Genomic DNA, 14697 nt, shown 5'->3' with positions numbered 1-14697 from the left:
CTGGACTGTGATAAATAAAAAAAAATACCAAAAAGCAAAGATGTGCATGTGATGGTTCACTTAGCCCCCTCCCCCCACCCCTTCGTGTTGGCCTTGGCACCAGTACCTAGGAGCTCCCTGGATGGTGAACATCTTGTCCGAATGCTGCTCTGCGAGTTTGTTCATCACCTCGTACAGCTTGTGGCAGAGCTGCAGAAAAGAAGGACAAGGAAACCAACATTAGCAAGCATTGCGACCCAGACAACAGCAGGGTTCCTGGTACACCTGTGGTTTGCTTATAACTGCGTCCCATATCAGATCTGTAAGAAACCCTGCAGCCTTTCTGTGCTAGGTATGGGCTAAGCCACATGGTCTGAAAAACAATTCATGCCAGACGACATGCCAGTTATACCAATTATTTGAAAAAATTAAAAATGGGACAGGAAGGTTGTTCGACTAAAAGGAGGCTGAAGACACGGAGGAGAAAGGCAAGGTAAGCCGTAAAGCCGAATCTCGCACGGACCGCCCTCACGGAATGGTCCAGAAAAATAATCCTCTTGCACTTGTCCCAGGACAGTAAAGCAAGCAATAACACTGACTTGATTGCCCCGCCAGGGTCTCTCAATTAAGGCCTCTCCCTGCGTTCGTCCCCGATGCTCGCCTTACAAACCTCAATCTCAATAAATTTTACAGTGCAGGGACACGCGGGCCTTTTTAACAGATCGGTAAACCCGCAGCGCGCTCTGCCTGGCGGTAAATTTTCCATTTGGCGGGAACGGCGAAGAGTGGCACGGTCCCGTTCCGAGAGCTCGTGCCGAACGACCGGAGTCTCATCAAGTTTAATGAAGCGAGTCCAATATGGAGAATCCCTATGTCAATAAGACACTGAAGTGCAGGCTCGGGTATAAGGCTCAGCTAAGAGCCCTCTATATTTGTCATCCCCATGGAAACAGTCCACCTCTTTTTGTCATGCCAGCATGAGACAGTGGCAAGGCACAACCCACCGAAAAAAAAAAAAAATGTTTCATTGGATAAACATGAAATGTTTTCTTCAATTTGTTAGACTTGTACATTATTTAGGTTTTCTCAATTAAATTTCTTTCTTTTTTTATTTTTTTATTCTATTAATTGAAAGCAATGGTGTTCTAGAACACTTGACTTTGAATACTGAAAAAAATGTTACTAAATTTACTACACCTACTCTTCAAAGGGTCCAATCCCCTGGCTACCAATCAGTGTATTAAAGTGTGGACTGTACTGGTCACACCCTCTCTGCCCTGGAGCAAGCAGCACATTAGTGTCCCATGTGGGGTCTTATTTCTCATCCTAATTTAAGATCCATAGAATATGATAGAGCTGCAGGTAGCAACAGATTTCCAAATGTCCAAAAGAAAGAGAGAGCCCTGTCACACTGTTATTGCGCAGGAAGGGCATGGATGATTACAGATTGTAGTTCCTGATTTGGCCCCTAGAGGGCCGCTGAAGAATGTGCACTCTCGGTGATGTAGCAGCTCTGTTTAAAAATGAAAATAATGCTCTCAGCCTCTGGAATAGACTTCAGAGTAAATCTTGTTGCCGCACTGCCCTGCAGCTGATACAGCAGACATGACAGATAACAACAGTTAGTCCCAGTAAGACCCCGCAGAATACATTTAATATTCATACTGCAATCATTAAATCAGAAGTCTGGCAGTCATCACCGATGCATGGTGTGTGTGTCTTTCTGCATTTGTTTTGGATACATGCATAGATGCCTGTGAGTGTGTATGGGTATTTCTGTGTGTGTGTGCATGTGTGTGCATTTGTGTGTGTGTGTGTGTTTCAACAGCACGACCAAACCATAAAAACACATCCCTTCTGCCACTTGCAGTGGGGAAAGGTGCATTCTGGGAGATATGCCAAAAACTCCTTCCCCCTGGACACACACACACACACACACACACACACGGTAAAAGCATTGTAAGGAAAAGAGGTGAAGGACACAAAGAAAAACACCCTGCAGGATCTGTCTCTCCGTTAACATGAAGCTGTGGTCAGTCCACAGAAGGCACGGCGCGCTGTGGACAAACAACACAGCACTCACTGCCGTCCAGAGCCTTCTGTGCGTTTGGGCAGCATCTGCGTTTGGAGGTCTGAACCCCTGCGGGCTTCGAGAAACAGAGGGGCGGAGCAAAGTGGGTAGTGGCTCGGACAGAGTGACGCTTGCTCAGTCAGGCTCAAAGCCTCCTGAGGCCAAACACAGCAGCACGTGCCAGAGACCCTCCTGCTCGCAGACGCAAAGGCAGAGACTGCAGCAGCAGCAGCACCAGCGTAGCTCACATTATAAAGGCTAAAAGCAAAACATCAGTCCCAACGGTCACATTCCCGCTGAGCGTTTAGCTGTGGCAGGCAGTCGTGTCGTGTCTAGAGTTCCGGCCTTTAATCACAATCGAGACGCGGCCAAACATCCGGAATACAGGTTCTGGATATCAGCCTCTACGTACACAACCTCCAGTGTATCTCATATTCTCAACAATCCAGTGTGCGTTTTACCACCTCCCAGCCATCACTCCGCAGTTATTTTTCTCTCTCTCTCTCTCTCTCTCTCTCTCTCTCTCTGCACTTCTTTTCTTTCTCTCTCTTTTGTCTCTGCAGTTTTCTCTCTTTTCTCTCAGCAGTTCTTTTCTCTCGGCAGTTCTTTTCTCTCTCTCCCTCTCTCTCTCTCTTTTCTCTGCAGTTCTTTTCTTTCTCTCTTTCTTTTCACTCAGCTCAGCTGTTTCCTCTCGTCTCTCCATCATGCATTTGTCTCCACTGTTCTTTCCTCTCTCCACAGCCCACCAGCTGGGCTGCACCACCACTGCGTCGGGGGGAGTACACAAAAACTCGAGGCGTCGCTCTTGAGTGCTGAGACATGGGTAACTCGCCCACCCGAATCCTTCCAGCATCACGCTACCAGGACCCATAATGCACCGCCCTTCTGGGCTGCAGGCCAAGGTGGCACTGGCATGATCTGGATTCAGCACCAGATCGCGTGGGCTGCGTTACATCGCTGCTGCGAAGCGAGACAATTTACCCAGGCTCCCCAGCGGCTGGTGTGTCAAAGCAAAAGGAACAGTCAGATGATAAAAGGGGAACTCCCCTCAGCTCCTCTGAATGCAGTCCCCACAGGGCCTGAGTACACTACCGCACGTTATTAAGGTGTGAGGTCACCAGTATGTGATTAGAACGTTCTAGACTGAACATTCTAATGCTTATGTAACAATCACACAGGCAATTGGAAGCAATGGAGTTCTAGAACATTGTCTTAGAATTTTGATAAAACATTCCAAAAATAATACTCTTCAAAGGGTAGTTTAGTGAAAGGTCGTATGCGTGCTGACAGCTGACATGTAAATGAAATGCAGCTGGATATTAACTGCAGGAAGACTGAGACTGAAAACTGTCCCCGTCTGGCGTCTGATCCTGCATCATTCTTTTGAGCAGATCCTGAACCAGTTTCATCCCATAAATCTGGCACGGCGGCCGACGCTACGCGGACCCTGCTGGAGCGCCAGGGTCGCCGCGGGAACCGGGACCCCCCCGGGAGAACACCGTTACCTGCCGAGGAGAGCTGTGTCACATCAGCCACATGGGTCATTTAATACACAGCAAGACGTCCCATCCACCCCCTCCATGTCGGGGGGGGGGCTGAAATATCCACTGATTCAGCAGCAGCAGCCATGGGCAGGCACTGCACAGAGCCACCGCGCTCCTTTGATCTTCATACCACTGTGATGGGCTTCTGTTGTACACCGGTGATTAGTCTGATTGATCCACACGCCGTAGGGATTAGTGGCTTTGGTGTACAGCCGTGTTTCTACACAAATAGACATGATTACACTGAAGTATGAAAATGCTGAGTCACTGAAAAGTGTTTTAATATGACCAGAAAACCTGCATGTGGAATGTTTCATGGAACATTTGAGGTTCAACTGATTCTGAGGGTCATGTTACCCAGGACAGTGTTTACCAAGTTGTCAAGCCCCCAGTCATGCTACAGGAGCCATTTAGGAAAAGAATATAACGCCTGAACTGGCAGGGAAATGCACTGGTTAAAACACACACACACAGTCCTCTCGTAGTCTCCCATTTGAACAACAAACACTCATTTATTTATTTGCTTTTATGTAGCCATTTTAAATGAACACCCTAACAATTTTTCCTGTTTGCTGTTCGAGAAGTTTCTCGAACCAGTGGATCAACCAGTGGCTGAAAACCAGCATGCTAAATGCTAAACCCAACCCAACCACAGTAGCACTGGGTCCTTCTCCGCCTTCTCTTGCAGCGGCCCAGTAGGGTCTGTACTCACCACGGAGATTTCTCTGTGGAACTTGGCCTCCAGGTGCGTGACGTTCTTGAAGGTGCTCACATAGAAGCCCACTCGACTGCGAGGGAAAGGAAGGGGGAAAAAAAAGACACTCAATCTACCCGTACAGAAGAGGTACTTATTAATATTCATGAGCTTATTCAAAGCCAATGACTCATGCGCTATGCTATATCTATTCAAATGAGCCTTGCGGTCGCCTTCACTAGGAAACTGCCACACTGCAAGCGGAACGCAAACCAAAAGACCAGATAGAGTCCTTTGGAAATGACTGAAATAGCACAAGATGCTTCCGAAATCTACAGAACTGAAATGCACGCCCCTCATAGAATTACAGTATAGAGCTCCAATAATGAGTGTTGTATGCCTCTTAATGCACTTAACAATCAGGCTTTTACATGACTAATGTTCAATTTTTTATTTTTATTTCTCCAGTTATTAAAGCAAAGACCAACACCTGTCTTTTCTTTTTCACTCCCCAAAATCTTTTCCACTGCCCAAAAATAATTTAAAGGGACTGCACATTCGTAGAGGTGGATTAGAGACACGTGCCCTTGTTGCAGTAAAGGTGTATGTGCTAGCCATCAGCATACTGAACCGCCATTTTCCCTCAACGATGCCAATGTGGATCACAGTCACAAGAATAGCGGTTTAAAAAAGCAGCAATGCCCCAATCCCGACCCCCCTCACCACCACCGCCCCCACACCCATGTGCATGGAGCAGGGCTGGAGACTGAGGGAGGCTGTGCCTTGTAGGATGGGAAGCAGAGGAGGGGGGTGGGGGGGTTATGTAACTCCAGTGAAGCCTGGCTGCAGTGCAATCCGGCATGCTGCCTGCACACTGCCCTGAGCTAGCATCACACGCTCACGATGCGCAGCGTTCACAGAGGCCGCCAGTAACGCTAACGCACTGCTGCAGGGGCGCACATTAGGATTTAGCCTAGCGCCTGTATCCATAGCACTTCTGGGTTAGGAGACACTGTCTCTTTAACCACCAGAAACCATCAGATTTTGCTATAAAAGACGGCATGATATCCGCTGTGTGGAGTAATGGTAAGATCACTGAGGCTGGGGTTCCACAGAGAGTGAGTTTACGGCCATTGTCCAAGAGTAACGCTCTCCGACAGTGCTCTTTAAATTCAGTCCTGGAGGGCAACCAATCAGGCTTTATGCAGCCGTCTGCACTTCCAGCTCATTAAATGGCTGAAATGAACCAATCCCCTCGTTACTTTCACAGGCTTTGCCTCGGGATGTAAACTGGCAAACAAACCAAAAAAACAGTCGAAAACCTCTAGGATTTTGCTCATTGTTCATTTTTGCCACTGTGTAAAGGTTTGCTACTAGAGCTGTACTACTGAATGCCAGAGTGCTTGCAGCCCAGAGACATATCCTTGGGAGCACACATGATTTGCTCAGCAAAATCTAAAACGAAACTGTCCTGCTGTGGAACTGATGCACACCATGAATACAAACTTCAGGCACACTGGACCGCGTTGCACTTTCAATCACACTAAATCAGGTTGGTTACCTGGCGGGACAGAAACTACAATACCCAGCTGTGATCTACCGCATAATTGGGGGTCAAAGGGTTAATGCGACTGGCGATTAGCGGCGTTACGCGAGAGGGCGGGAAGGCCGCGATCGATGGCGTCTCGGAGTGAGGCGAGGACGGCGGAACTCGGGGAGGAGAGTCGCTCACTCACGCCGCTCGCCGTGATTAAACGAAGGTCGGGCGCGTCGCCGCGGAGACCGAAATGACCGGGCGTTATTGATGTGCCGTGTAATAAAGCACTGCTGTCAATGAGCTGCTAACCGCTGGGAGGAAGGTCCTCCATAGTATCAGTAGACACAGCTATCGCTCCAGGGGAATTTACACAGCCCTGCTCTTTACTGTATCATTGAATTTATTTTATCTATACAAATAATACATTAGTAAAGAGGTCTTATTGAAGTGACCGCTTGAATGTCATTCAAACAATAATGAAATGTTATACCCTTAGTAACAAGTGATGTTAAATGATGAAAAATTGACATATAAGTGATGCATTTTTTGAAGCACACCAACAAATGGCTTGTGAGTTTGACTCTGTGTAGACACTGTTTGAGCTGACCTCTTTTAACCCTTTAAGGTGCAAGAGAAAATATATGTATTTGTATAATTCCTAACTGAACATTCTAATGCTGATGTAACAATCACTACTGGTAACTGAAAGCAATGAAGTTCTAGAACACTGAATTAAAACGTTTTGAAAAAGACTCCAACTTTTCAAAGGGTTAAATAGCAGACCACTTTAAATATCTCAGCTGCACCTATCACACCCCAAAAAGCATGGCATCAAACCATTACCACTGTAATGAGTTTTTGTCCGTACTGCACGATGTCTAGAAGAATGAAAGACATACAATGTGTGCAAATATGAACGTGTGCCAAAGGTGTCAATGATCAAGATGTCATCTATCGGTTCATTTGTCCCAAATGGAAGAATGCTGCCTTCTACCCATGTCCACCCATGGCAGAATTCTACCAAGTTAACAGGAAAACATATGGGAACCCGCTCGGGAGTCAAAGTAGCATCAACAGTAACGAGAGTGCACAGAACAGATAACAGCTCACCCAAAATAACCCAAAGTCCCAGCTCGCAGATTAGTCTGACTCGCTAGACTGATCTCACCTGTCCCACAGGGTCGGCAGCTCCTGCTGCAGGTCCACGTTGAAGTCGTCGAACACCTTCTGTGCTTTTTTAAGCTCCTCTTCCGCCTGAGGGCAGAGAGAGAGAGAGAGAGACAGGTGGCATGGTGTGGGGCACGGGCCTAGACACCATCTGCTCATCTGGTGCCGTTTCAGAGTCAAGAATTATGTGCTGAATTAATACTGGAGGTGCCAGGGAACAGGAGAGGAGCGTACTTATGTGTAAGTGTCCTAAATCAGTGGTGCCTAATCACGCACCAGGTTTTATTCCGACCAACCCACTTCACCGGCTGATTTCCCAAATTACTTCCCTCTTCTGTGGGTGAAGGTGTGTTAGTGAAATCAGCAGGGGGTAGCGATTGGTTGTAATGAAAACTGCACAATCTCAGCCCTCCACCGCACATGATTGGGCCCCATTACATTACATTACATTACATTACGTTACATTACATTACATTACATTACATTACGTTACATTACGTTACATTACAGGCATTAGGCGAATGCTCTTATCCAGAGCGACTTACACAACTTATTATTTTTTTTACATGGCATTTACATTGCATCCACTTATACAACTGGACGTGTACTGAAGCAATGCAGGTTAAGACCAGCTCCTTACCCATTTATACTACACTTGCCACTGCCTGTGTGCACCACTGTTCTAAATAACTGTCTTTGCACCGCAGCGAGTCGACTGTGGGGTCTAATCCTAAATGAATTTCAGTGAATTTGCTTTGAACTGGAGCACTTTAAGGCCTCTGGTAATATTTCTCCGTGCTGCAGGGAGAAACCACTGCTAGCCTTCACTTTCTTCCGATCAATTCTGCAACAGACTGAAATCGAGGACGGGGATATTCATATCTGAGATAATGTGCTTTTAAATAGGCTCCAAACACACGGCATGATCTAAATATAACCCATAAACTCAAAATATTGGCATTTTATATATGAAATAAATCAATTAAATGAATTTGCTGGCGCAAACATAAGCACAAGGACATATTTGAAAGGAATTAATTTCCATTATGCGGTGAAGGTGAAAAATCTATGGTAAAATGATGAGAAGCAAAGTATAATTAATATAATTTTTATATATTTCTATTGGGGGGTGTTTTCTCAATGTCCAATTTAACCACAGTACGTGTGTCTGTGTGCGTATAGTAACTATAAAAATGGACAGCCTTAAAATCACAAGCATCACAATGTCAGCATTGCATCGACTCCTTTTCTCAGATGAAAAATCATACCTTGGAAAGTTTACGGTCATTTCTTATGGTGGAAGCCTGCAGGGTCTCTAAATGGTGTCGGGCGCTGTCGTAGTCGATGAGCTTCCTGCTCCTCTTCGAAACGCGAGTCTGTGAGCGAACCGAGAAACGAGCAGCGTCAGCAAAGCCGGATATTCACTGAAGCTGTTCAAATACAAGGGTACAACTGGCAATACTTCACCTGGGAATCAAACCTACAACCTTGGAGGTACACACCTCCCTAACCTTTGCAGTAACCTGAGCACAGCATAACTTATCCTATCATATAAATCAGATTATAGTGCACCCATGTATTGGTACAGCTCAAGGTTATCACATGGTCTAATCCTCTCCTTACACATTCAAGCTAATATTTCCTGCACTGAAGATATTGTAAAGGGTAAGGAATAGTTTACAGGGGTGTTTTGGCAATAATTCAATGGTTATTTATTTTTAGCAATCTGTACTTTGTTTCACCTCCTAAGAAGTGAAACACCAGTCACAAGCAGCAGTTAGCTAACTCTGCTCAGAAGACAATTGCCTGAATTTCCTGTCTCTTCCCCTTTGTTTTCAAACAAGGCCTAGAGACCTAGATTTAGCGACTTTAGGGGCTGGACACAGCAGCAGGTATTTCTCAAAGGGAAGAATCTGACAGGAAGTAGGCCAGGATGCACTCAGGTTCACTCCTACACAAAAAGAGGGGGAAGGGTGGACTGAGCGGTAAGAGGGGGAGGGGTGGACTGGGCGGTAAGAGGGGGAGGGGTGGACTGGGCGGTAAGAGGGGGAGGGGTGGACTGGGTGGTAAGAGGGGGAGGGGTGGACTGAGCGGTAAGAGGGGGAGGGGTGGACTGAGTGGTAAGAGGGGGAGGGGTGGACTGGGTGGTGGGGGGGGGTGGACTGAGCGGTAAGAGGGGGAGGGGTGGACTGGGCGGTAAGAGGGGGAGGGGTGGACTGGGTGGTAGGAGGGGGAGGGGTGGACAGGGTGGTGGGGGGGTGGACTGAGCGGTAAGAGGGGGAGGGGTGGACTGGGCGGTAAGAGGGGGAGGGGTGGACTGAGTGGTAAGAGGGGGAGGGGTGGACTGGGTGGTAAGAGGGGGAGGGGTGGACTGAGCGGTAAGAAAGGGAGGGGTGGACTGAGGGGGAGGGGTGGACTGTGTGGTGGGGAGGGTTGGACTGGGTGGTAGAAGGGGGAGGGGTGGACTGGGCGGTAAGAGGGGGAGGGGTGGACTGGGCGGTAAGAGGGGGAGGGGTGGACTGAGCGGTAAGAAGGGGAGGGGTGGACTCAGCACTAAGAGGGGGAGGAGTGGACTGTGAGTGGAGGGGTCAGGGAGGAGTGAGGGAGAGGTGAGGGAGGAGTGAGGCACAGGTGAGGAAGGAGAGAGGGAGAGGTGAGGGAGAGGAGAAGGAGGCGTGAGGGAGAGGTGAAGGAGAGCTGCGTTCGCTGCAGTACTTTAATGTCGGGGAACTGCGACAGGTAGGTGTCCAGGGTGATGAGGGACGAGTCGACCAGCTTCTGATGGAAATCCTCCCAGAGTGCATCACAGCTCTGCAGCAAACAGGGGAGAGACCCGCCATCAAACACACTCTTAAAGGCATCCATAAGCATGGCTTACAGTACGGCTACGGGCACATGGCAATCACAAAAAGAGCAGGGCTGGGTGTGTCATACATATATCACAGATCTGGGAGGTTCTCTTGCAAAAGCGTAGCAGATAAAAAAAGACAAGACACTGAACACTGGCCGATGGGCTCTAGATGGGAATCAGAGCATGCAGTTCTGTTATGGCCCACGCTACGTAGCTTTAAAAAAAAAAAAAAAAGGCTGCCATTGCATGCTATTCATGGGGCTCATAAAGGTTGGATTTTTCCCAGGACCACACCGAATCACAACAACGACCTTCTGGCCACCGAGCAAATCGCAATCCCGATATTAATGCGCCGTGAACAAGATGAGCAGCGCGCTGTCCCCGGCGCCAGAAGGGCTAACTCAATTAGATCTGGTGGTTTGATTTTATTGCGGTTGCGATGGGACCCGATGGTGTAATGATTCTACTGCCAAACAGCGACATGGCCACCCTAGAGCCGGCTTGTAAGAGACTCCGTGCCATCCAGAGGGCCTTGGTCTTTAGGTGCCTACAGCACAGCTTAAATGTTCCACTGAGGGGCTTGCATTACAATGTCACCTTTTAAGCAGCAGTAGCCTGCCGCACAGCACAGCCAACGCAACTCACAATCATTTGAAAGCTTTTTGACAAAGTGCTTTCTAGGCCCCACAGGAGCACGGTGCTCAGTTTAAACCTCACACACAGCAGTGAAGATGTGCAACACAACGCATGAAGCTAAACCAGAGCGAATCCCTGCCAATGCAACTGAGCAGCCATCGCTTACTCTGCACTGGCACCGGCACTGACCTGCGCATCAATACTCCATTACTCCTGCCTCAGGGACAGAGAATGGTGCGCGACCAGATAATCTCCTGCCAGTACAGCTGAACTAATGCTACCTGCTAGACAGATAGCAGGGCCAGTGCCCCGTCACCAGAAACTGAGCAGGTGCAATTTTGTCCCCTCTATTTACTGAGCAGTACCAGTGCTAACTGCTAGATAGTGAGCAGAACAATGTGGTTCTTCACCAGAAACTGAGCAGGTGCAATTTTGTCCCCTCCTGTTTCACTGAGCAGTAGCAGTGCTAACTGCTAGATGGTGAGCAGGACCAGTGCCCCTTCACCAGAAACTGAGCAGGCGCAATTTTGTCCCCTCTGTTTACTGAGCAGTAGCAGTGCTAACTGCTAGATGGTGAGCACAGCCATCATGGTTCTGTCACTTATTGAGCGGAACCCGGTGTCCCGTCGCATTCAGCCGGATCCCGTGCGCTAGGGGCATTACAGCAGGGGGTCCCGTGCGCTAGGGGCATTACAGCAGGGGGTCCCGAAGCGCCCGACTGCAGCGAACCCCTCCATGCGGCTGTTCGCGGAGTCTGCCCGCTCGCCCTTGAGCTCGGGGCGGAATTCTTGGCCGGGACAGTCCGGAACAGTGTCCTCCACCACGGGACGCTCCCCGAGCGCCGTTAAACGCTCTCTTGGCGGAAAGGCGTCGGTTTTTTTTTCGCGCTCCGTGGAGATCAAATCGTCTGGAGGCCAGCTCTGACTCACGGACGACTGCCTGCCGCAGAGGCACTGCTGCACAGGCCGATCGATAAGAGCGCATCCAGCCCGCCGGCCCTGCCAGGGACAGGATCTACTGATATTAAAGTTATAAACGACCCCCTTCCTTACGGCCAAGGCTGGCTCCTCTTTCAGGAATGTTCTTTGCTCACCGCCACAACCTTCAACCCGAGTGGACTCAGGAAACAGATTATCTTTCAAATGGTCATGGGGAGAGTTCTGGAAATACCTTATACTGTATTAGTTGCACGACAGCTATGCGCATGAATACATTCCTTTGCAAAGTATTTTATATGAAACACAAGTTCATTTGTGTTTCATGTCATGTGAATATCCCCCTGCCCTAATCGTAGCCATGGACAAACTCCTACCGTACCCCTAAATTTCAAAATCATCAGTATCCATTTTATTTTAAAAAAAGTAGTATTTAAAAAGACATAAACAATGGGAATGGGAAAGAGCATAAAATAAATATAGGAATATTTTGTTAGTACCGGCTATCTAACTAGCTGCACCAAGCACATGCTAAATGACAGTCCCTTACAGGACCTATTGGAAAAGCTGTATTTCAATAGCACTAAACAAACAAGACCAGGTTAAAATCTAGTATATGGCTGGACCTAACACACGTGATCCGGCCGACCAATGGTGTGACTTCATAACACGGCCGACCAATGGCGTAACTTGATCACTCAGTCACTCACTTAGTCAGTCACAGACATTCGCGTTTGTAGGGCTGGCCCTGCTGTTGCAGTCCAGCCAAAGATTTCACTGTTACACTCAAAGGCACGGAGACTGAAGGTAACACACCACATCCACTGAAACGCAGAGCTGCTAAAGGGGGCTCTGCTGAATTCTAGGCCCTGAATCAGTGACGCTCCCAGGAGGGGAGAAGAGCGCGAACGCGCTGCCTTTACCTTCCCGACGGTCATGACGTCATCCTTCCCGTACCAGTCCGGCTCGTACACCTCATGCAGCGACTCGGTCAGGTTCATGGAGGCCTGCTGCATTCCTGCAGGGCATGAACCGCGGTCTATGATTGGTTAAAGGGCTCAGGTGTTCCCTGAGTCGACCAGCAATGGACTCATTATTATTGTCCATGACATCACAATCCAGATTTACTTACACAGTAAGCATTATAGGTATTACAGATCATTAACATAGATATGCTATCTGGATATATACTGAAGTGACTCATACTCATATAGGATCATGCCTGAGGGTAAAGCAAGTATCCCCACCCTGGATTCAAACCTGCAACCTGGTCATAAGTCAAGTTCTAAAACCAGTATTCCAGCTACTGTCTTCTGGTTATAATAGATAATGTATAATTTTCATGTATAATGTGTGCATGCATGTGTGCATGTGCATGTGTGTGCGTGTGAGTGTGTGTGTGCGTGCGTGTGTGTGTGCGTGTGTGTGCCTGTGTGTGTGTGCGTGTGTGTGTGTTCTTATCAGGGTCACCTTTCACAGCTGCCAGGTACGCCTTCATCTCCCTCTGCAGCCGCGATCCTTCAGACTGTGAAAGAGACACAGGGGGTGAGGAAGAATAACTGTTAGTGTCATTTGTCTTACCCAAAGAAATTCTCCAAAACCTTTGACTTCCCTGAATGTGGAAGTAATTCAACTGATTTTTTAAGTTACATTGAATGTAACAGTCACACAAGACAAGAAAGAAGGCGGGTGTTCAAATACTGCATTTGAACATAGAGTTCTCTTGAATAGCTATACAATGTTCTCCCTGCACTGAAGTCCTGAAATGGCCTTATCAAAAAGAGAGCAGCTGCAACCAAGCACTCTATTGTGCAACAGCCACAATAGCTGTCCATGGTGCTGAAATTACACCAGCAATAGAGGCCGGCCACTGCTGTCCCAGGTCCTGAAAGCTGTATAAAAATAAATAAAAGTCACAAGTACCGAAAGGACTGCTGAGTTGCAGCGTAATCCTGCCTGTCAGAACCTGGCATTTTCTGCTTTCTATGCAGAAATGCTAAATGGTTAATTCTAGAATATCTAATGGGAAAGCTGAGTTTAAAAAATGCGACTTCGCATGAAACACAATTGAGACATTAGCACATTTCAACAGGAAGTGAATTACAAATAGTCACAGCAGAATCCAGTTTGGTTTAAAGAGGCACTCTGATGTTGCCTGCTGTACATCCAAGGTTTTAGGTCACATGACTACTCACCCGGATAGATGTGGCTTATAATCACATGACAAACATGACATAATAAAATCCTAATTAAACACACACGCGGCTGCTGATCAAGTAGTCACAGATCTTGTCTCACAGATTAATATAATTTACATTAGGTCTATATTTATAAAACTTTGCTCACATTACAAAAACCCAAAAGGAAATCCTTGCCGTACGCAGTGAAAATAAGGAAGAGCCAAACGTCAGAAAATGTAGCTATTTGCTCAATTACATCTGACCACATGGACAAAACACACTGACACCAGCCTTTTATTAAAAAGAATAAGAATGCTGCTGTCCTTAAGTAGAATATAAATCTCTAACTGGGCAGCTTTGGCCTGAAGAGATAGCTCAGGCCTGCTAGACAGGAGCAAATGAATCTGCCAGCGACCGCTTTCTTCACTCCGCCCACTGAATTATAAACAGAACACTGCTTGCATTGTTATTAGCATGGCATTTTATCATACGTTTATGCAACTCGGCTTGATGGCTTCAGACTAGAACCCATAATTCAACCGCATAAACATGACATCGCGTGCTTCTCCCCGCTATGCGATAAGAATAATAAAAACGTAGACGATGCACTACTCAGAATGCAGAGGCGCTTGCACTGACCACAGACGCGGCAGGTGATGTCACGACCCCGGGTTATTCATTAGCCGACAATAAATATGGATAAGGCAGCTGTGACGTCATCTCGCCGGGGGCAAACAGAGAGGAGCCAACGCCAACAGGAAGTCGTCTGTTTCACATGCGTAGGGAGGCCATCACAGCTGTCGTGTCTCTATTGTGTTATCCGTGGCTGTGACTGGGAGACCAGACTCTTGCGCAGAGCACAGTTGGCTTTGCTCCAGGGATAGAGGGGCCAGCTTCGTTCAGCTCCGCCCAACAGTACGCCAGGTGCACCCAGGCTGACAGCTGTCATCAGCGAGCGATGACAGCTCTCTCCTCTAATTGGCATTAGCTCTCTGCTATCATACTGTGTGCTTACAGGCAGTGAAATCAGCCAATGACTGCAATAGGTAGTGGTAACAATACAGTGACTATGCAGGCTCAAACCAGAATTCAAAATCAATGAT

General features: G+C 47.7%; 1 protein-coding gene across 4 annotated transcripts in view; it reads right to left on the bottom strand.

Moving 5' to 3' along the window:
• Window positions 1–14697, bottom strand: part of LOC118234279 (amphiphysin-like) — a 58361-nt gene that overhangs the window by 24941 nt on the left and 18723 nt on the right. For all 4 annotated transcript variants that reach the window (XM_035430706.1, XM_035430708.1, XM_035430710.1 and 1 more), the window contains exons 3-9: window positions 12885–12939; window positions 12338–12432; window positions 9708–9803; window positions 8261–8368; window positions 6994–7079; window positions 4307–4382; window positions 107–189 (exon numbers count right to left, since the gene is read on the bottom strand). In XM_035430706.1, the coding sequence (XP_035286597.1) occupies window positions 107–189; window positions 4307–4382; window positions 6994–7079; window positions 8261–8368; window positions 9708–9803; window positions 12338–12432; window positions 12885–12939 (599 nt within the window). The remainder of the gene's footprint in view (window positions 1–106; window positions 190–4306; window positions 4383–6993; window positions 7080–8260; window positions 8369–9707; window positions 9804–12337; window positions 12433–12884; window positions 12940–14697) is intronic.

The sequence above is a fragment of the Anguilla anguilla genome, chromosome 8, assembly GCF_013347855.1.
Source record: "Anguilla anguilla isolate fAngAng1 chromosome 8, fAngAng1.pri, whole genome shotgun sequence".
In the NCBI taxonomy this organism is placed as follows: Eukaryota; Metazoa; Chordata; class Actinopteri; order Anguilliformes; family Anguillidae; genus Anguilla; species Anguilla anguilla.
This window is presented reverse-complemented; position numbering and strand designations above follow the sequence as displayed.